Source organism: Spermophilus citellus (assembly GCF_964194105.1).
Source record: "Spermophilus citellus genome assembly, chromosome: 4".
NCBI classification, from domain to species: Eukaryota; Metazoa; Chordata; class Mammalia; order Rodentia; family Sciuridae; genus Spermophilus; species Spermophilus citellus.
In genome coordinates this window covers 124763135-124786685 of record NC_138185.1, presented here as the reverse complement: position 1 = coordinate 124786685, position 23551 = coordinate 124763135, and the positions used below count along the sequence as shown (strand labels likewise).

Below are 23551 nucleotides of genomic sequence, written 5' to 3'. Positions count from 1 at the left end.
CACTTCTAAGTCAGTCACAATACTGGGTACAGTATAACTCCTGCTTCCCATCCTGGGCCTTTTCTGATACTACAGTTTGAAACATGCATAATTCCAGCTCCAGTATTCCTAATAGGATTAAAATTGGAGGTATCAGTGAATACTCATGGATTTTAATATACAGAAATACAGAAACAGATATAAATATATGTATATATGGTAAGAAGTCCTAGAAGCAATTATATCACAGTAGCTAAGAGCACACTTAGCACACAGATCTTGATATCTAAATAGCCCCTTCCAGTAAAATTAACCAAGGACATGATCTTATATAAAGAAATCATGGGGCTGGGGATGTGGCTCAAGCGGTAGAGTGCTCACCTGGCATGCATGCAGCCTGGGTTCAATCCTCAGCACCACATACAAAGATGTTATGTCTGCCGAAAACTAAAAAATTAAATATTAAAAATTCTCTCTTAAAAAAAAAAGAAAGAAAGAAAGAAATCATACATGGGCTGAGGATATAGCTCAGATGGTAGAGTGCTTGCCTTGCATGCACAAAGCCCTGGGTTCAATCCCCAGCACCACAAAAATAAAAAAGAAAGAAAGAAAGAAATCATACACTATTCAAGCCAATAAATGAAATAAGCAAAGACACAAGATATAAGATCAACATACAAAAAGTAGTTGTATTTCTACATATTTCAATGAACTACCAAAAAGAAAATTAATAAGAAAATAATTCCACTTAAATTAGCATCAAAAAACACTTAGAAGTAAATTTAACCATGGAAGTGCAAAACTTATATACCAAAAACTATAAAACACTGTCAAAATAAATTAAAGACCTAAATAAATGAAACAAAATTTCATGTTCATGGATTGAAAAACATAATATTATAAAGACAGCAATACTACCCAAAGTGATCTACAAATTTACTGCAATCCCTGTCAAAATTCCAATAGTAAAAATGGAAAAGTTAAGCCTAAAATTCACATAAAATTGCAATGGACCCACAAAGTTGAAAGCTCATTTATCAGATATATGAAAACTTACTACAAAGCTACCATAATTTTAAAAATTTAGTGTTGGCATATGAATAGATATATAGATGAGTGAAACAGACTTCAGAGCCCCAAAACAAATCCATACATCTACAGTATGTAGATTTTCAAAATGGGTAGGTACCAAGACCATTCGGGGGGAAAGAATAGCCAATTCAACAAATGGTGGTAGTAGATGCGGATATCCACAAGCAAAAGAAAAATTGGACTTTTATTGCATACCATATATAAAACTTAATTCAAAATTAATCATATATATAAGAACTAAAATTCTTATAAGAAAACATAGGCATAAATCTTCAAGACCATAGAGTTCTCAATGTTTTCTTAGACTTAACACCAAAAGCACAACAACAAAAGAAAAAGGTAGATTAGACTTCATCAAAATTTTAGAATTCTGTACATAAAAGGATACTAGCAAAAAAGAAATCAACCCACAGGATGAGAAAAAATATTTTCAAATCATATATCTGATTTCATTTACTTAGGTCTTTAATTTATTTTGACAGTATTTTATAGTTTTTGGTATATAAGTTTTGCACTTCCATGGTTAAATTAGTTAGTGTCAGGGGCTGGGGCTGGGGCTCAGTGGCAGAGCGCTTACCTAGCATGTGTGAGGCACTGGGTTTGATTCTCAGCACCACATAAAAATAAATAAAATAAAGGTCCATTGACAACTAAGAAAATATTAAAAAAAGAATATAGCATCAAAATAATAAAGAGCTCTAATAACAACAAAAGATAAGCCAATTAAAAAATGAGCAAAGGTCTGGAATAGACATTTCTTCAAAGGTAAGATGTTCAATATCATAGTCCATTAAGAAAATGCAAATCAAAACCAAGTGAGATACTTCTTTGTTTCCATTAGGCTGATCATAATAAAAGGGGAAAAAAAGAGAAGCAAAGAGAAAAGAAGGAGGGAGTCGGGAAAGAGGGGAAGGAAGAGGAGAGAGGGAGAGAGGAAGGGGAAGAAGAAAGGGAAAGGGGAAGGAAAGAACAAGTGTCTGCAAGAAGAAAGAAGAAATTAGAATTCTCATACAATGTCCGAAGGAATGTAAAGATTAGAATTCTCATACAACGTCCGTCCGTAGGAATGTAAAGAGCATAATCACTTTGTGACTATTTGTGACTATTTGTGGCTCAGCAGTAGAGCGCTCACCTAGCATGTGCGAGGCACTGGATTCGATTCTCAGCACCACATAAAAAATAATAATAATAATTAATTAATTTTTAAAAAGAGCATAGTCACTTTGGAAAACTGTTTGGAGTCTTCGAAAACTTAAACAGAGAATCCACATATGACTCAGCAATTCCATTTCTAGAAATAAACCCAAAATAATGTAATACAAGTATTCAAATACTTGTACACAAGTGTTCACAGCAGCACTATTTACAATAGTCAAAAGTGGAAAACTAAATGTCTATACTGATGAAACAGATAACAGGAAGCAGGGAGGAGGAAGGGGAAGAGGAAAGGGGGAGGAGGAAGAAGGAGAAAGAGGAAAAGAAGAAGAAAGAAAAACTTTGCTAAATGAAAGAAGCTAGACACAAAAGGTCACATATCATATGACTCCATTTACATAAAATATCTAGAACAAGCAAATCCATAGAAACAGAAAGCAAATTGGTGGTTGCCAGAGCCTAGGGAGAAGGGGAAATGGGAACTGACAGCTTCTTATGCACAGGGATTCCTCTGGGGGTAACAAAAATGTCTTGGAACTATACAGGGGTGATAATGATACAACACTGTAAATGTACTAAATGCCACAGAATTGAACAGTTTAAAAGGGCTAATGGTTAATTTGTTGTTGTTTTGTTTTGTTTTTGCTAATGGTTTTTATGTGAATTTTGCATCAAGTTTTTAAAAATAACCCAACTGATTAAAAACTTGGTCTGGAAAAGAAAAAGATGAGCCAGAAAGTAAAGTACTACTCAAAGAATGACAGGGATGTACAAAAGGACACAGGATCCATCCTATGGATCTTTAGTTAAGAAATTACTTAACTGAGAGTATAAACATATTTTTGTTTTTAAGCTATATTAGCAAAGCTTATTTTTCAAAAATGTCCCCTATTAAAGCCCAAGTATATTCTTAAATATTTTATATCTAATTGTAAAAATTGTTTTTGGAATTCTTGTTTTATATTTGTTAAACTAAACAATACTTAAATATAACTTTTTGTACTTGAAATATTTTTAAAAGGCCTATAATTAATGACTTGAATTTTAACATCAGCTACAGTTATCTGAAAACTTATCTCCCTTTTCCTAGCTAGTCTCTGGTTATTGAGTTTTGTGTTTATATTATCTATTTTGAAAAGATGTTCAAGTCTTTCTATTTTCTCCCACATAATCCTACTAATAGATCATAAAATACCTAAAACATGAATGGAAACATGCCCTTAATTACTTCCTGGTACTTAATCACAAAGATTTGCAGAAGAACACATGCTTTTAATAATTTGTTTCTCTTTTTATAACTATAATATAGATTCTTCATAAGCATATGATCTATGAAAAAGAATATTCAAGTCACCAATATTTACCACCCAGATACATTTGCAGTACATTCTTCCTAATTTTTAGATTCATATACAAACTATTTAAAAACCAAAAGTGTCAAATCACAAAAACAAACAAAAGAAAAAATCATAGGAGCCAACTTGAAGGAGTTTCCACTGGCCAAATCTAGGACAATTTGAACATCAAAATTGTGTTTATCTACTGGTTGGTGGCTTTGTAGAGTCACATAGGAACTTGTACTTGGAATTTTAATATTCCATAATCATTGTCTTGAAATGCTTAATCATTTTATTTATTTATTTAATAATTTATAAGTGAAGTCTCATAGCATAATGGAACATGTTAACAGTTTAGAGCCTCTGCTCACACGTGGGTCTGACTCTTGCTGCTGTCCATTCCCCACCCCTGGTTCCCTGATCCCTGCTGGGCTTTGCATTCCCCTCATCTAACTCAAGGGCAGTGACCACTCACCCAGTTAATGACCTAGTCACCTTGGCTGGGGAAGGCCAACATTCCACCATCATCTTCCACTGTGGTAGCACTCTAGGCATGGTTGTGTACAGTAGGAGTTGGGATTGGACATGGGTGGACAAGAAGGTAGTTTTCCCTTCCTTGGTTTGGCAGCGCTGTAGCACATTCTGCAGCCCATTCAGCAAGGGTTTCTAACCACCACCATTCAAGAAAGAAGAACATACCATCAAGGAGGCTATGGTAATCCATGGGGGTTGTTCATTTGCATAAATTGAAGTCAGCCACCCATGATAAGAAGAAATTGGCTTCCTCCTCCCCACACCCCAGCACCCCAGGGGCTTTACATTTTCCCATAAATCATGCAGCCAGCCCTGATGATAGTAATGGATCATAATCCATGGAACAAAATAAGAATCCATGAATCATGCTAACACATCATTTTGGCATTTTCCTTGAATCTAATCAAAAAAGAATCAATAAACCCTGGGTTCAATCCCTGATTTAAAAAAAAAAAAAATAAGAGACAATGTGTAAAACCTTAGGCCAATACTCTTCAAATGCCTCAGTCATGGGCTGGGGATGTGGCCTAAGCGGTAGTGCTCGCCTGGCATGCGTGCGGCCCGGGTTCGATCCCCAGCACCACATACAAAGATGTTGTGTCCGCCGAAAACTAAAAAATAAATATAAAAAAAAATCTCTCAAAAAAAAAAAAAAGAAAGAAAGAAAGTAAAAGCCTTCTTAGGGTATCTGCAAAAAAAAAAAAAAAAATCTCTCTCTCTCAAAAAAAAAAAATGCCTCAGTCATGAAAAGCAATGAATAAAGATCTGCTCTAGAATAAGTGAAACCAAGAAAGGAGATAAGACAACTAAATTCAAATATGATCCTGGATTAGTTCTGGAGTCACAAAAAAAAAATTGTTTTTCACTCTAAAGGACATTAATGGGTCTTGACAAACTTTGGATAAGATCTGAGATTTAGTAATGATATTCTATTAATCTTAAATTCTTGATTATCATATTGTGATTATGAAAGAGAATATCATTGTATTTAGGAATTAACACAAATACTTAGGGCTAAAAAGGCATCAAACATGCAGACTTTCAAAGGATTTAGAAAAATGTACATGCATACACACACACAGAAACAGAGATTAATATAAAATGTTGACTATTAAAGAATCTAGGCAATGAGTGCGTAAAAAACTTTTGGTACTATTTTTGTACCTTTTCTCAACACCTGAAATTATTTCAAAATAATAGCTAAAATCTTTTAATCTCCTCAGAAAATCCCAAAGGATCAAGTCTGATTACACATATTAATGGTCCTTTAAAAACATCAGTCTTGGCTTTTCCTCCTTAAACTGACTCCCTCATCTTGCCCTGTTATCTTGAGGTTAGAATGGATAGTGAGACTAGAGAAACCAGTGCCTGCTTGTGCTACCTGGGAAAACTCTCAAGATGTTCCTTTCAGTGAGACAATAATGGACACCCTGGTGGAGGGTACTGACATCTTTGAAAAGTTTAATGGTGTTGTCCTTCATAGATTAGAATTGACAGATGTAGTAGCAATGGGGCTCCCTAGTACCAATTATAAATAAAAGAATTCCATAATGGCAAAGGACAGATATCATAGTGGGACATGTATAATAGGAAGCAAGTGTAGGATATAATCCAGGTGTCTTGACCCACAAGAATCTATACTGATGGCTAAGAGATCATGATGTTCTCAAGGGAAAGTAAGAAAGGGAGGTGGGGTGGTGTATTTTGTTGCTGGTAAGTGATGCATGGCTTATATTTAAAAGTGAACATAATACTGATGTTAGTCTTTACAATGAAAATCATGGTCCCTCAACAGTTTCCTGACATAAACCACTCCACAGCTTCAGAACCCAGTGATTAAACAAAATATATCCACTTGAGAAAATTCTTTTCAATGCCACAAGAAAACACAGTGAACAACTCTCTACTTCTACCCCAGGAAATCCAAAGCCATTAACTAGAATGTGCACTGAAGATTTTTTTTTTTTTTTTTTTTTGGTACCAGGGATTGAACCCAGGGGTGCTTAACCCCTGAGCCACATCCATAGCCCTCTTTGTATTTTATTTAGAAACAGGGTCTGAGTTGCTTAGGTCCTCACTAAATTGCTGAGGCTGGCTTTGAACTTGCCATCTTCTTGTGTCAGCCTCCCGAGCTGCTGGGATTACAGGTGAAAATGCCACCATGCCCCACAAGAGAAGAAAACTGAAGGTTTTGATAACCTGTGGATATAGTATCTAAGTACAAGCTGACACTGTACAAGTAGAATGATCCTCCAGTTAAGAGTGGGAACTCATGGAAGTCAAAGGATGACTGCAGGTTTTGCCCTTCTTTTCTATATAGTTGTGGATTTTTATGTGGTGCTGAGAATTGAACCCAGTGCCTCACACACTCTAGGCAAGCGCTTCACCACTGAGCCACAAAACCCAACCCCCAATTTAATCTTACAGGACCACTCTACAGGTTGCTGCTATAATATGGATACCAGTACATTATCCTACTCAGTCCTTAAGTAGGATATAAATTCAGTAGTTCACAGAGAACTCACATTGATCTTTATGATAGAAAGGGCCAACTGTAAACCTGAGTCTGCTTTACCTTGATAAGACAGTAAATCAGAACCAATTCATGCAAAGAATTGCAGATATCAATGCCACATTCAAAGACCTGAAGGAAATAGTAGTGAGTTTCTGCAACCCAATTCAATATACCTCTCTGGGCCTTGCAACTACTAGATGGTAAAAGTTCTGGAGATGGATGATGGTAACAATTATACAATATGAATGCACATAATGACAGTGATTGTGCCCTTAAAATAGCAAATTTTATGTATATTATACCACAATTTTAAAAAACTTATGAGATTTTATGCTACTGTACAGTAGGAACCAGTGGAGTACTTCAATTGTAACTACTATTTTGGATGCAGTATCTTTTTTAATTATAGCTTTATAATTTATACACAATAAAAAGCCTTTAAAACTATACCATTCAGTGGTTTTTAAAGTCATACACTGGTCACCACTATCTAGCTCCAGAACATTTCATCAACCTAAAAACAAACACTATACCCACTAACAGTCCCTCTACCCCTTTCAGTCAGTCCCTGGCAGCCAACTAATCTGCTTTATTTCTCTATACCTTTACCTGTTATGGACATATCATATGAATGAAATCATACCAAGGCACAAGGTGGCCCCTTGTGCCTGGTTTTTTCCATAATGTACTGGTATCCACACTATAACACATACTTCATTCACTTTTATGGCTAATATTCCATTGTACAGCTATATTATATTTACTTATCCATTATTCATCACTTGATGGCAATTTTGGTTGTTCCTAGTTTTTGGCTTTTATGAATGTTGCTGCTATAAACATTCATGTACAGCTTTAGTATAAACTTGTTTTCAATTCTATCTGGTATGTATCTAGGAGGAGAATTGCTGGACCATGTGGTAATCAAGTTTAACCACTTGAAACACTGCCAAACTTTTGCAAAGTAGCTGTACCATTTTATATTTCCACTGCAATACATGGTGATTCCACTTGCTCCACATCATTGTCTTTTTTATTATAATCATTCTAGTGAATATAAAGGAGTATCTCATTATAGTTTGTTTTGTGGTTTTCTTTTCTTTTTTTGGTTCTGGGGACAGAACCCAGGGCTTTGTGCAAGCTAAGAAATCTACTGCTGAGGAATACTGTAGTCCTCACTGTGGTTTTGATTTGAATAGACCCATCTTTACCAAAAAAAGAAAAACCCCAAACCTCAGCCTCTAGAACTTGGTATATGACTTCTAAACTGAACAAGGAATATGTCTCAAAAGAAGCATCAAAGGCTGGGGATACAGCTCAATTGGTAGAGTGCTTGCCTTGCATGCACAGGACCTGGGTTCAATCCCCAGCAACATTTAAAAAGAAGGACCAAAAGCAGTTCAATTTAACCTAATGTGTTAGGATTATTATTCCTTGGATACAATAGGCTTACATATTTCTATTTATTGTCATGTGACTTGACAATGCATCCTGTAGGAATAATCCATGTCCTTGCCTTTTGACTTTGGGACTGACCATGTGACATGCTCCAAATCAACAAAATTATGAAAAGATATGACATTTGCCACAACTGGCAAAAGCCTACCTTGTATGATTCCTCTCAGTCTTTCTCTCCTTTACTAGCATAGCTCAGACAGGGGCTGTTCCATAAGCATGGGTCCCACAACGAGAAGACATACAGAACAGAATCCCAGTCTGCCTGTAGCCAGGCAAAGCCAACCCTGACACATAACAGATATAAGACATTTTAATCAAAGCTATTTTTAAGTTCATGGAAGAAAAAATCGCAAGAGTTCACACTAAACTATTAGAGGCATTGATTAGATCAATTTATATATTGCCCTGAAGACATTCATTTTTGTTTAAACGGAAGTTACTAATTTATCCTGATAAAGATTTAAAATGGCAAATAAAACATTAAATTCATAGTGCTAGTTTTAAAAATATTATTACCCATTATTTATTTGTGTTTAAAAAATACCTAAGTTTTTCCTAGGTTATTTACAGTCAGTGTATAATTTCAGCAAAACTTTAATCAATTGTTATAATTCAACTCCAGGTAGTATTAACTTTTCTTCTCCTCTGATACTTGTGCCAATTTCGCCTTTTCTTTTAATTCCTTCTGCTCTCTGGAATATTGTTCAAATATTGGTTGATAAATATATATTCCTCCAGCAAGTCCAAGGACTCCAGCAAAAAGCAGTTGTGGAAGAGTCAATCTCCCAAACATTGTTGCAACAAACACAGAATAAAACAAAGGTGGTTCTGAAAAGTTATATTCCACATTCAGCAAATCTCTTCATATCTCTGTACAAAGAAAAGAGGAAACAGAGCAATGACTTAGTATAATCACTTTAAGATTTCATATCACTACTTTGCTTGAGAGTGAACAACATTTTTTGTACTATTGAAGCATCACTTTAACTATGGGAAATAAGGTAAGGAGATGATGTAAGACAAAGCTAAATCCTCTTTTATTACAGTATGTTCTCCATGGTTTTAAATGGATAACTTAATATGGGAAAAAGATGGCAGGGAATGACACATTCTTTATGCTTTTAATTCTAAAACAAACCAAAACAGTTGGAAAAAGCTGTGATTGCCTCTGAGAAATGTGAACTGGAAGCAAGAGTAAGGTAGGCAGAGAATTATTATTTTCCATTAGTCCTTTTTGGACTATTCATGTTTTTTAGTACTATGTATCATAAGAACAATTGTTTAATGAGCTAAACGATTTAATGAGTTCCACCTATAGTGGCCGACGCCTGATATCCCAGCAACTCTGGGGCTGAGGCAGAAGGACTGCTAGTTGCAGACCAACATGGGCAACTTAGCAAGAACTTAAGTAACTTAATGAAACCCTGTCTCAAAATAAAAAATTAAAAAGGGGGTGGAGATATGACTCAGTGGCAAAAAGCATCGTTGGGTTCAATACCCAGCAAAAAAAAAATTATGTTTCTTTTTTTTGTTTTAGTAAGCACAGAAGATATCAAACATAAATTATTTGCCATCTATAATTTATATTTTAAGAAAAATATGCTTTTAAGAAAAATATAATGAAATGTGCTGTTATATTTTTAACAACTGAAAGACTCTAAGGCTTTCCAGAAAGTAATATTCCTTGCCAACATATTCCCTTCTAGAATAAGGAAAGCACAGTGAAGAATTTGTTTACTCGATTTTAACATGGCCTCCTACACGAGCACCTGAGGTCACAAATACCAGACTATAAACTAACTAGCCTGAGCTTAATATGCCTGGAATGTAATTTAAACTAACTTGGGCAAGAAAAGCCTGTTTTATCTCCTACATTTGAGTCAATAAGTGACAAATTTCATCAATCATGCTTGGTTCAATGGTTATGGGTTAAATCAACACCCTTCCTCCCCGATCCTTTCAGCCTGTTGCTACATAGGTGCAATATGCTACCCTGACTACCCCGTTCAACAGGGAATTTCTGTAAGACCACCGAAGCAGTGCAATGTTACACACTTAGGTTTATGATTATCATTACCAGTACCGCCAGCACTCGGCACGTCCGACCGTCCCGTGGCCGCTCCGCGACGCTTTCCCCGCGCCTTCGCCTGTCCCCGCGAGGTGAGATTGTTCTCCTTCCGGCAGCGCTTCCGGGCGTCGGAGCAGAGACAAAACCAAAGACAGGCAGCTATTCCCGTCCTCCGCGGCTAGGCAGCGCCGAAGAGAAAACGGGGCAGCCCTCTGCAGAACGCCAGCACTCTGCTTCGAGGACTGCCTGGCGCGTTGGCTTCAAGACTGGCCCTTGCCCGGATACCTCCGCGTCTGCAAGCGACGGCTGCTCGCAAAGACCAAACTTAGTGCAGCAGCGGCAGCAGCGCGCGTTTCTCCAGCTTCCTTCCGTCCTTGGAAAGTGGCGGCTGGGGAACCTCTGCTGGCCTCCAAGCAGGTGGAAATGGAGCCGGAAGGTGGCGGCCGCAGCCTTGCTTTCCGCGCTCTCCAAAACCGCTCCCACGAGAAAACAAAGCTGCGAAAGAGAAAGTCTACCTTGTACGTCAGCGCCCAGGACCAGAGCCGGCGCCGCGGAGGTGAGTGAGGGGACTGGATGGAGAGCTACAGTCCGATTCAAAGGAAGCGCCCTACTACTTTTCACTGTCAGCCAGTTACCAGTTTCGCTTTGTGCTGCCAGATTTTAAAATAGACTTGAATACTGGACATGCAGGTTTTAACTTAAATCTGATTTTTAAATGTTGGTAACTAAATTCATATTAAAAAAAAAAAACTGGCATACAATCTGCCCATCTGTGGTTAAGAGCAGATTTGCGCAACAGCCGGCCGACCTGAATTTGAATATTTAGCCTTCTATAACTTTTTACTCTGGACAAGGCAATGTAATTCCTGAGCCTTAGTTTCCTCGTATGTAAAATGGATCTAATACTATCTATCCCATAGCGTTGTTTTGAGGGTTAAATGACATACATGTAAAGGAATTATCCCATTTACTGGCATACATTATCAAAAAGAGATTTTAAGATACAGAGGAGCTGGGTTGGTGGTGCATGCCTGTAATCCCAGAGACTCCCGAGGCTGTCGGAGATTGCAAATGCGAGGCCAGCCTCAGGAATTTAGTGAGACCATGGTTCAAAATAAAAAGGGCTGGGGGTGTAGCTCAATGGTAAAGCGCTTCTGGCTGCTACTACTATTACTACTCTTACGGATGATGATGAAGATATTCCACTGTTGACAGAGTTGTATTCTAATTAGTAATTTGTTTACTAGATTCTTTCATTAGGCCCACATGTAGTATAACCTAATTAGCTTGAGGACTTAGTCAACCCAGTCTTTTTTCCAGTATTTATCTCAATATTCTCTGTACAGTAAGTTGCAAGACAAGTTGGTTTAAATGAAAGGAGTGGCCATCACCCTGTTGTGAGGCTCTGGCCCTAGAGTACCTTTCAGCCCTGGTCAACTTTGAGAGTTCACCACTGTGCTTTAACAAAGGTTAAGCTAGGGGCCAAACAGAAGGGCAGATTTTAAGTTCTGCAAGTGGAATGCCTGTCTTTTTTGCCACAATTGCTTATTGTTTTGTTTTTCAGATCTTCTTGGAGAAAACATTTATCTGGTTTTGTTTACCATTGCTTTACGAATATTTAATTGCTTTTTGGTCCAGACAAGTTTTGTTCCAGATGAATATTGGCAGTCTCTTGAAGTTGCACATCACATGGTTTTCAAATATCCTTTCTAGTTTCTTTTCCAGACAATGAATGTGTATTTATCTTAGGAATGAGTCCTCTTTTGATACACATTTTCTCATAATTTCAACTCATCAAAGTATGCCATTGCTGAATACCAATATTTCTTCTGTATCTTTCTTTGATGTTAATATACTTGACACATCCTTTAGTGTGTATAGTCCCACAATGCTTGTACTTGGCAGATTCAGATAAAGTAAAAAACACATTTCTGTCTTGAATCAGTCAAAGCATTTAGTTGGCCAACTGAAGTTTTAATTCTGATAGCCAGTATAAAATACTGGGTTTTAAAATTTCATTGTTGGTCTGGGGATATAGCTCAGTTGGTAGAGTGCTTGCCTTGCATGCACAAGGCCCTGGGTTCAATCCCCAGCAACACACACACACACACACCACAAATAAATAAATAAAATTCCAATGTTAAAGAGTAAAATATTGTTTTATATATGAAAGTGTAAATAGATTGTTTCAATACTATTTGACATTTAATCCTTAATATTACTAATTATGGTTATACGACCTGGGAATGGACAGAAAGATTGAGGGGTTATACTTACCCTTTAATCTTTGCAAGCATTTACAAGATTCTGCATCTTTTGGGGAAAGATAGTGTTCAGCTGCTGGTAAGTTTAAATAAAAGTAATCAAAAATGTTATTAAAAACATGTATTCTATCATTTTTCTAGAGTTAATTGGTATTAACTAAGTTATATTATTAGTACCATGATTGTTTTTAGAAGTCTACTGTTGCTAAAGTCCAACCTCATCTGGAATGCCCAAGATGCCAAAGACATACAAAACACAAAACTGGGTAGGGGCAGTGGCACATGCCTATAATACAGTGATTCAGGAGGTTGAGGCAGAAGAATCACAAGTTCCAGGCCAACTTCAGCAGTTTAGCAAGACTCTCAGCAACTCAGGGAGACACTGTCTTAAAATAAAATATAAAAAAGGCTGGGGGCAGGTGCAGTGGTGCAAGCCTGTAACCCCAGCCATGTGGGAAGCTAAGGCAGGAGAATTATAAATTTGAGGCCAGCCTCAGCAGTTTAGTGAGGCCCTAAGCAATTTAGCCAGACCTTTTCTCCAAAATAAAAAGGGGCTGAGGATGCAACTGAGTGAAAGCACCTCTGGGTTCAATCTCCAGTAACACCATCACCCTCAAAAGAACACAAGACTAAGCATATCCTGCTATGAGGAATTCTGTTAATATATGCAGATTTTCAAAATAACTTTTATATACACATAATTTGAATTTTAGAAGTATACTTCCTTCATAAAAGAGTCACTTGAGGTCTGGGGTTGTAGTTCAGTAGTAGAGCGCTCACCTAGCATGTGTGAGACACTGGGTTCGATTCACAGCACCGCATATATATAATAAAATAAATGGTCCATTAACATCCAAAAAAAATTTTAAAAGAATCACTTGAGATTGGTGTTTTTTTTTTTTAACTTGTAAATGGAAAACCATGTTATGTGAGCTTATGAAGACAAAAAACACATAAACCCAATCAGTATTTAGTGTTGAAATTCAAATTTAGAAAAAATTAATATGACAGAAATTTAATGATATATATAATCATTGTGCAATGTAGTAACTGGCCATCAATAGTAAATAGGATTGTAATTCCTAGATGTTGAATTTTACTAGGTCAGTTTCCAAGATAGGTTACCAATAGTACAAATTTTTCTGTAGCCTCACATTCTAGATCTTTTAAGCTGTCATCAGGTTGAACTAGAAGTTTAGGCCTTCTGTATTTTTCAGTTACAGAGAGCTAGTGGCTCAGTATTCCAAATCTTGGTGTGTTTTTTTAATACTTTTATTTTATTTATTTATGTATTTATTTATATGTGGTGCTGAGGATTGAACCCAGGGCCTTAAACATGGAAGGTGAGCACTCTACCGCTGAGCCATAACCCCAGCCCCTCTTGGGGTATTTTTTTGGAGCCTAGAAAGACACTGAAGTTCTAGGGGGTATTTTTTTTTTCTTAATAATTTTTTTAGTTGTAGATAGATCCAATACCTTTATTTATTTTTATGTGGTACTGAGGATTGATCCTAGAGCCTCACATGTGCTAAGCAAGCGCTCTGCTGCTGAGCTACAACCCCAGCCCTAGCGGGTATTGTTTTAAAGCAGGGTTGTACCTTCTCCTTTGAACTGATAAATATCAGTTCATTCTCCATTACTGAGAAATGAGGACCAGAACATGAAAACGATAATGTGATAATCCTGGGGAAAGAGAATTTAAGAGCAATAGCAGAGTTTCTCCCATTAACATAGGTAGACTGTAGAAGCTATGAACTGAGAAAAGTGTCAGACATGCTAATGCTAAAATGTAATTTATTGGAATACATTTACTCTTTCTTTTTCTGCTTTTTGGGTTGTTTTTGTTTTGTTTTGTTTTGTTTTGTGGTGCTGGATAGAACTCAGGGCCTCATGAATGCTAGGCAGGCACACTATCTCTAGCCACAGCCCAGTACTTTAGTTTTTTTTTTATTTTACTCATAAATTATTCTTTAATGTCATCTGAATACTGTGATCATAGAATACTTTTGGGGTTTGTTTTGTTTGGGGGAGGGGTTGGTACCAGGGACTGAACCCAGGGGCGCTTTATCACTGAACCACATCTACAGCCCTTTTTTATTTTGAGACAGGGTCTTGCTAAGTTGCTTAGGGCTGTGCTAAATTGCTGAGGCTGGTCTCGAACTTGCAATCCTCCTGCCTTAGCTTCCCAACCACTGAGATTACAGACACGTGCCACAACATACAGCTTTTTTTCACCCCCAGTAATCTGTCGTCTTATTTTCTATATTGTAGGATGGGAAAACAGTGAGAGCACAGGCTTTGGTGTCAGGCACACCTGGGTTTGAATCCTGGGTTTCCTTGCTATTATATTATTTATTTATTATATGCTAATAGAAATAAATATACTTCTAAAATAAATCTCAACACAATAAAATGGTTTACTAGTTATTTAAATTAAAATTAGTAGTGTTTTAAGGTATATATATCTCACATATTTCTTATGTATATGAAACATGTATAAAATATATATATGAAACGTGTGAAAACAGAAAATGAAAATGATAAAACTACCTTTTGTATGTCCATAAGAAATTAATGTAATTTTTGTAGAAAACATGTATTTTTACAAAAAACAGAATAATATATTATCTACTTTTGTACTAAAAATGGCTTCAAATGATAGTTGGATCAGCTTGTTGATTTTATGCTAATTCAGTATGAGCTAAGAGATGTGTTTAATAACTACTTCTTTTTAACTTAATGAAGATATGGACTCCCAGACTTGCCCAAGCACTTCTGTCTGCTCTAGCAGATGTGAGGCTTTACTCATTAATGAAGCAACTAGAAAATCAGGAAATGGCTAGATGGGTGGTAAGTCCTTAAATATTTTACAAACTGTATGCGGGTCATTTCATTAATGTGGGCATAAAGCGTATGGAAAGAACTAATGACTCCCCAAATAGCTTCAAAAGATAATTCATAGCACTTTTTAGAAGTACTTCCATAATTAATAACGGTAAAATGAAGTGACACATGAATCTCTCTCCTTGAGTCATGATTAGTGGAAACCATACCTTATGAGACACTAAACTGTAGGAGACCTTTGGAACCCCTTAACTCCTCAAAACTGTCAAGAATTCTTGCTTCACTGTATATAGAATTCAGTAGGAAGGGGCTGGGAATATGGTTTGTGGTGTAGCATTTGCCTAGCATGTAGGATGGCCTGGGTTCAATCCCCAGCACTGCCAAAAAATAAAAAGATAAACTTAAAAAAAAAAAAAGAATTCAGTAAGAATCACTGCCTATCTCAGAAAGAAGTGCTGCTGTATACAACCTTGGTTCATTATTCCTTCAGCTACCTGAGGCTCAACCTGAGAAATGCCTTTGCATTAAAACACTATTTCACCTTCAGATGGAATGTTTGAAATAAATGGACTCCTAGAAGGGAGAAAGTATGGTATAGAAGACTACCTTCTGTCATTTGACTTATTTCAAGTTGGGGAGATAAATTCCTGACATCTCACATTCAAATTATGAATGAGTTTCCCATTTAAACCACATCCTGAAGAGTGACTGGATTCTACAGTAATATTTTTGCTTCGCTTTGCTCTTTCTAAAATTAAATAAATTGAAATGAGACAGCTTAGGAATCTTAATACCTTTTAAATATTGTTTGTATTGGAAAATACATGCCAAATTATAACTGTTTACTAACACATTTCTGGAATATAATTTATTAGTAAACTGGAGAAAGGACATATTTCTGCAAGCATTGTATTCTTTTGCATTAAAAAAAAAGCAGGTTATATTAGCAAGTAAGTCCTTGTTAATAGAGTCAAAGTATGAAGTCAGTGTTTTTATTTTGTGCTTATATTTTATATATATTACTAAAGACTCAATAGGCAAAGTTCATGATACCTGTGAAACCCTTCCTCCAAAGTAGCAAAACTATTATTAGATTCTTCTAGTTAGGAAGAACTTTAACTTCATGAAAATTGGAATTTTTTTAAAAGGTATATTTGAAGAGATGGAAAGCTAGTACTTAATGTTTAACACTCTTGCCTCAACTAACAATTTACTTTTAAGATAACTGTTTTATAGACCTATTGGTGCTTGTTTGCATGTTTCTACAAAACCTGGTTTATTAATTTAGCCAGTTTTCAAATTAAAATTTAATAATGTATCCTGACATTTTTTGCTCCCTTATTTTGTCTGAATTTTTTCATTAAGAAATTGGGCAACAGGGCCGGATGCGGTGGTGCACGCCTGTAATCCCAGCAGCTGGGAGGCTGAGACAGGAGGATCTTGAGTTCAAAGCTAGCCTGAGCAATGGCGAAGCACTAAGCAACTCAGACCCTGTCTCTAAATAAAATACAAAATAGGTGGGGATGCGGCTCAGTGGGCAAGTGCCCCTCAGTTCAATCCCCGGGTAGAGTTCTTGCCTAGCAAGTGCAAGGTGCTGGATTTAATCCCCAATACAAGGAAGGAAGGGAGGGAGGGAGGGAAGGAAGGAAGGAAGGAAGGAAGGAAGGAAGGAAGGAAGGAAGGAAGGAAAAAAAGAAAAGAAAAAGAAAAAGAAATTGGGCAAAAGCCCTAAGCAATTATTGAGATCCTGTCTCAAAATAAAAAGGGCTTGGGAGTAGTTAAGCACCCTGGGTTCAATCCCTAGTAGAAAGGAAGGAAAGGAAGGAGAGAAGGAGGGAGGGAGGAAGGAGAGGAGGAGGGAGAGGGGAAGGAGAGAGAGAGAAAAGAAAGAGGGAAGGAATGAATTGGGCAACATTCCAAATCAAGGTCAGTTGCAAACACTCAAAATACTGTGTTAATACTGTAAGACAATTTGAGGAATACTGACTGGGAGAATCTAGTTATGGATTTCAGTCTATCTCTATAAATTCTACTGTAAAAGAATTTGTGCTTTATATCTTTCATTAGTGGGAATTGGGAATTAAATCAAATGCAATGCCATAAAAATGCATCTGAAAGTATAAATTCATTGATAAATACAGATCTGATATTATGGTAGACCTATATTTGTTTTAAGTTCTTAAAAACAATGTTTGGGCAGGCCTATTTACTTTAAAAATCCTTTCTCTTTTAATTTAATGTGGTTTTTATAATATTTAGACTTGCTATTTCCCATAGAAGAAGATAATACTAAATTTTTCCATTTCTTATTTCATACATATTTCTTATATAATTTTTCTTAGTTTTTTTGCCAGTTGTGCTCTTGGTTCACATGGTATTGCTGTACCAGAACCCTTACAAACACCATGGAAACTGATCTTACTATAATTGCTCTTTTCTACTATCCTTTGGAAGGTTCAAAGTCTATAAACAGGTGAGATATATTACTGCTAATAATTATATACAAATATCTAAGACATGCTTTTGAAAAATATTAAATATCAATATATTGTAATATCCACTAGACCCTCTAATGTTTTCCCATTAAGTCAGAGTTATGAGAACCACAGATTTTCAGTGGGTACAGCATATCAGGAAATAGATAATACATTCAATCTGGATAGTTAAAGACCTTAGTAAAAGAACTATTTACAAAGATATAAATAATATTTAGAAAAGCCAATAAAAAATACCACAGTACCCCAGGGCTAGTCACAACAGGAATTCTTTTATCTCCAGGCTCTAAGGAGCTAGGAGAAGAAACAGTTACTGGGATTCACACAGAGCTGTAACTATTAAGAGAAAGCTTCAATAGGAGACAGGCACAGCGAGCCTTTAGCAGCAGCAAGGAGACCACCAAGAAAATAAATAATCCTGACTCATTCCCCTCCCATCTTTCAGTTAGCTCAAACCAATAAGAAGCCAGAAGACAAGGCAGACCATTGATATTATACCATGCAGGTCAGCCTCACCACACACAGCAGGTAAAGTGTGGAGAACACATCTGGAAGGGCAGTTAGAAAACATTGTGACCCAATTTGGTTTCATATGAACCAGAGAAGTAAATACCAAGCAAAGAAAAAAACATGAGCTAAAGCATAGAGTTATAAAAAGGTTTCAGTGAACTGAGAGCAGGTTGTGTAGAGTAGCTAGAGTATAGTAGAATGCATGAAAGAAGAGAATAAGGATGAGGCTAGAATGGGACTCTGCCTTTCTTCAGAATTTGGATTTTATTTTATAGGTATTAGAGAACCACTGCAGGTCTTTGAGAAGAATGACATTATCAAATCTGATTTCAAAAGAATTCTCTTATAGTAGCAATATTTAGGATACACTGAAAGGGAGAAAGCCAGAATTGGGGAGTCTAGTTAAAACTGAGTATCCACTCTTCCCACATAAAAAGTGGGAAGAGGGGGAATGGGAAGGAAACAAAGATGGACGTGTAGAATGAGAAGTTGCTATCTAAGATGACTCCAAAATTTTAAGGTGAAAAAACTTAAGTGATACTACCATTAAATAGGGATGGTGGTACACGCCCATGCCCATCCCAGCTGTTCAGGAGTCTGAGGCAGGAAGACTGCAAATTCAAGGCCAACCTTGGCAACTTAGCAAGACCTTGTCTCAAAATTATTAAAAAAAAAAAAAAAAAGGGCTGAGGAAGTAGCTCAATAGTAGAGCTCATGCACTGGGTTCTGTCCCCAGTACACCCTCCCCTCATCCAACACATAGCGTACAATGAACAGGTTTGGGGTATTGTGGGTATTTTGCCAAACACTTTGATTTTCAGTGGCAGTATGTGATCTATGGTAGAAATGTTCAGAAAGGAGTAAAATGTTTTCTAAGTCTGAAAACCTAGAGTAAGGTCAAGACAAGAATTATACATTTGGGAATCCTCTATGTAGTTTCACTATCCAGAAAGTTACATTTAATCAATCTGCCTATCAAACCAAGCCACAAGTATGATTTATTTCACATATATTTTAAATAAACTACTTAGCAATGTTTTTTTAAATTGGGAGCTCTTACATAAAAATCTAGATTTCTGGAACTGGGGGTGAAGTTCAATGGTAGAATTGTTATCTAGGATGCACAAGACCTGAGTTCCACCTCCAGCACCACAAAAAGAAAAGACAAAACCTAGATTTTTTTTCTGATTTCTCTTTAAATTGGAAGGCATAACAACATTCTGGACTAGGATTCCTTAATGACAATTACATAATCTCCACTCAACTTGCATCACTCATTTTTGTTACTTACCTGATTTCTATAAGCCTTTGAATTTGTTATTCTTGCTCTTTCACCCTCACTAACATTTGAGATTTCTTTACAGTTATTTATTTTTATAGTTGACAGGTATATGCTAGCAAAGTTGTTTTGTTTTGATTGCTTTTGTATTTTAGCACCCCCTGATACAAATATATATTATATATATATATATATAGTTTTCAACACATAAGACAAGTATTAACACAAAGGATAACACCTCAATTGAAAATACTAGAATTAGGACATCAGAGCTAGAAAAGACTATAGATGTTACCTCTTTTTACAGATAAGAAAAACTAAGACACAGAAAATACAAGTAACTTGCCAAAGTTCATTTAGCAATTTATAGCAAAAGGAAAATGCTATCATTTTTTAAAAAGTGTAAACAGTAGATTTAACTTCAAAACTAATTTCCCAATTGTCTTGATAACACATTTTCCTTGTTTATAGTGTTAAATACTCTTCCCTGGTGGCACTTGCCTTCATAATTCGTCCCACAGCTATCATTCCATGGATGCCTTTGCTCTTCAAACATTTCTGGCAAGAACAGAGAAAAACTGACCTTATTCTACATTACTTTTTACCTATAGGGTAAGTCTATCTATGTCTAATAGATATAATCTATTAATTTTACTAACCTATAAATGATTATGAATAAGATTTTGTATCTTTCAGTTATTATTATAGTATAAAATCATTGAGAACTCTCAGTCCAAGGAAATAGAATATTAAGTTTTTGATATAAATAAATTTATGCGTGTGTGTGTGTGTATATGCATGCATGCGCTTTCACTCTCTCACACACACACACACACACACACACACACACACACCAGTACTGGGTATTGAGTTCAGGAGCACTCTACCACTGAGCTACACCCTCAATCCTCTTTATTTTTTGAGACAGAGTCTCACTAAGTTGCTGAGACTGGCCTCAAACTTGTGATCCTCCTGCCTCAAATTCCTGAGTCACTAGGATTACAGGCATGTACCACTGAACCTGGCATGTTTTATATTCATATAAAATACATATATATTTTATGCATATATATATAAATAAAATGTTGTTTATATGTTCTTAATTTGCTTAAATGAGAGCCTCTCAATTATTTCTAACAGAATTTACCTATGCTTTTTTCCCTATTTCTCAAATACATTTTAGAAATACTTGCTTTTTTTACATTTGTGTAGGTTTTATAACTTATAATGGGTTTTCACATGTGACCTCAAACCATCACAATTCTTGGATCTTGGCAATGCATGCATTTTTATTTTTTAGTAGAGGAAACAGAAGATATGAATAAATTAAAAATTATCCAAAAACTTTAGTCTTGTTGCTGTAAGGGAACTAGGATTGGAATCCAGGTCTTCTAACTATATTATGAGCTCCTAGGATCAGCCTTATCCGAAGTATCTAGTAGAATATCCAAAATAATTATAGAACAGATGAATACATTCCGACTCTGGGGACAGCAATATACTATACTATATTCACTCCACACAAATATTTTTTATAAACAGTTTTTTCAAAGGACTAAATTATTAAAGTTACTATTCTTGTCATTTCTAGATATTTTATTATTGCACCCCTGCCTTTATGAGGTTCTCATTCTAGTGGGGAAAGACACAGCTAAAAAGATAAGATTTAGATATTTGTCCAAGTGATGATAAGTGCTATAGTGAAAAATAATGTGAAATTAAAAAGATAGAATGCTGGTGTGCATGTGGGTGTTATTTTTATATAATAATTGTAAAAGACCACCATAATAAGATTATATTGGAGCCAAAATCTAGAAGAATGAGAGAGTGAAACTTATAGACACCTAAAGAAAGAACATTCCAGGCAAAGGGACCAGCAAGTACAAGGTACATTTGGCTTTATTTAAGAAACATCAAATAATAAAGCTAAAGGAGAGTGAGTCTGGGAGAATGTGATAATGTCAGAAGATAAGAGGGGCCCAGATCAAGTAGACTTTTACACTGAGGTATATGAAAAAAGTCTTTTTAGTCTCTCAGCAAAGTTGATATGGTTTATTCACTCAGAGCATTTAACCTATTTGTGTCAAGCATTTGTTAATTAAGAAATAACTAAGAGAACCCCCAAAGCTCAGGAAATAATACCAAGAATTAATAAATGGAATGATATCAAATTAAAAAGCAGCACAGAAAAGGAAACAATTAGAAATGTGAAGAGAGAACCTACAGAATGGGAGAAAATCTTTTCTAGCTACTCTTCTGGCAGAGAATCAAAATCTAGAATATATAAAGAATTCAAGGGACTGGGGATGTGGCTCAAGTGGTAGTGTGCTCGCCTGGAGTGCGTGAGGCACTGGGTTCGATCCTCAACACCACATAAAAATAAAATAAAGATATTGTGTCCACCTAAAACTAAAAAATAAATTTAAAAAAATTCAAAAAACCGAACACCAAAAAAAAAAAAAACCCCAATAAATGGGGCTAAAAAGATGCTTCTCAAAAGAAATACAGATGGCCAACAAATATGTGAAAAAAATATTCAACAATATTAGCAATTAGGAAAATGCAAATCAAAACTTCACTGAGATTTCACTGCCCACCAGTCAGAATGGCAATCATCAAGAATACAAATGATAATAAATTCTATGTGGAGAAAAAGCACTTTCACACTGTTGATTGTAAATTAATATGGAAATCAATATGGAGGTTTCTCAAAAGACTAGACGTGGAACTCCCATATGACCCACTAATACCACACCTCTTTTTCTTTAAGAATTAAAGTCATCATACAACAGTGATACATGTATACCCATGTTTATAGAAGGACAGTTAACAATAATCAAATTATGGAACCAGCCTAGGTTTCTATCAATAGATAAATGGATGAAGAAAATATGGTATATATACACAATAGAGTTTTATTGAGCCATGAATAAAAATGAAATTATGTCATTTTCAGGAAAACAGATGGAACTAGAGACCTTTATGTTAATGAAATAAGCCAAACTCAGGAGATCAAGGTTTATATGTTTTCTCTCATTTGGAAGCTTGACAGGAAAAAGGAAAAGAAAGGATAAGGGCGTGTCATGAAAATCAAAGGGAGATCAGTAGGTGGGAGAAGGGAAGGGAGGGAGACTTGCTCCGGCAACATTGGCCAGATTATATTGTTATATTGTGTACATGTACAATATGTAACAACAATCTCACCATTATGTACAACTATAATGCACCAATTTTTTAAAATATCAAAAGAGAAAGAAAAAAGAAGTGAAGAAGACAATGTCTCTCCCAAAGTCAAATCTATGTGGAAACAAATAATAATAATAATTCCTACCCAACAATTTAAAGTGTTTCATTGCATATATATAAAGAAATGCTAGGCTGGGGTTGTGGTTCAGAGATAGAGCACTTTCCTAGCTTGTGTGAGGCACTGGGTTCGATACTCAGCATCACATTAAAAAGAAATGCTGTATAGGAAAACAGAAAATAATTCTGCTTGAAAGGGAAATATTAGAAGCTTTATAAAGTAGGTGATATTTCAGATATACAAGATAAATACAAGTTGGCAAGGCACAGAGAATTGGCATGTTTAAGGCTGAAAAGGCCTGAAGGAAGCTATTCATATAGATTAAATGCTGTCTTATTTTGAAGGAAAGTACAGAAAATAATAAGATAATGCATGTGAAAATTCTAATTATACAGTGTAGAACAAATGTCAACCACAGTACTTATCACCCTATTCAAATGCTTGATACATAGAGTTGGCTTCAGACTTGAACTATGTAACAGCCTTTTATATATCGAGCACCATTTAAAAATAGCCAGTTATATATCCAGACAGTAATAGTGTCTCTCTAGAGGAAAATATTGAATTGCCCTTAGGGGAAAATTCTAATGTATATGGACCTATTTTTCTTACCTTCTTCATGATCTTGAGAATTTGGTGACATCATTTTTGTCATTATATAAAATCAAAAATAGTTTGGTTACCTGTCAGTGACCATTTTCTCCCCAGTTTTTGGCA

The 23551-nt window shown here is 35.8% G+C and overlaps 2 protein-coding genes across 3 annotated transcripts in view; one reads left to right on the top strand and one right to left on the bottom strand.

Annotated features, from left to right (window-relative positions):
- Positions 1–8562: 8562 nt before the first annotated feature.
- Positions 8563–10390, bottom strand: PIGBOS1 (PIGB opposite strand 1). Of its 2 annotated transcripts, none has more exons than XM_081289571.1 (2): positions 10148–10390; positions 8563–8940 (listed from the first exon to the last, which is right to left on the bottom strand). In XM_081289571.1, exon 2 carries the CDS (start codon positions 8861–8863, stop codon positions 8699–8701), a length of 165 nt encoding a protein of 54 aa, XP_081145697.1. In that variant the 5' UTR covers positions 8864–8940; positions 10148–10390; the 3' UTR covers positions 8563–8698. The 2 variants fall into 2 exon arrangements, with proteins under 2 accessions (XP_081145697.1, XP_081145698.1); XM_081289572.1 differs by having other exon boundaries at positions 10154–10390.
- A 28-nt stretch (positions 10391–10418) lies between these two features.
- Positions 10419–23551, top strand: part of PIGB (phosphatidylinositol glycan anchor biosynthesis class B) — a 28755-nt gene continuing 15622 nt past the window's right edge. Inside the window, 6 exon segments of the mRNA XM_081289573.1 lie at positions 10419–10694; positions 11703–11848; positions 12377–12481; positions 15148–15252; positions 17589–17719; positions 20002–20142. Of these exon segments, the coding sequence (XP_081145699.1) occupies positions 10562–10694; positions 11703–11848; positions 12377–12481; positions 15148–15252; positions 17589–17719; positions 20002–20142 (761 nt within the window). The 5' untranslated portion in view covers positions 10419–10561.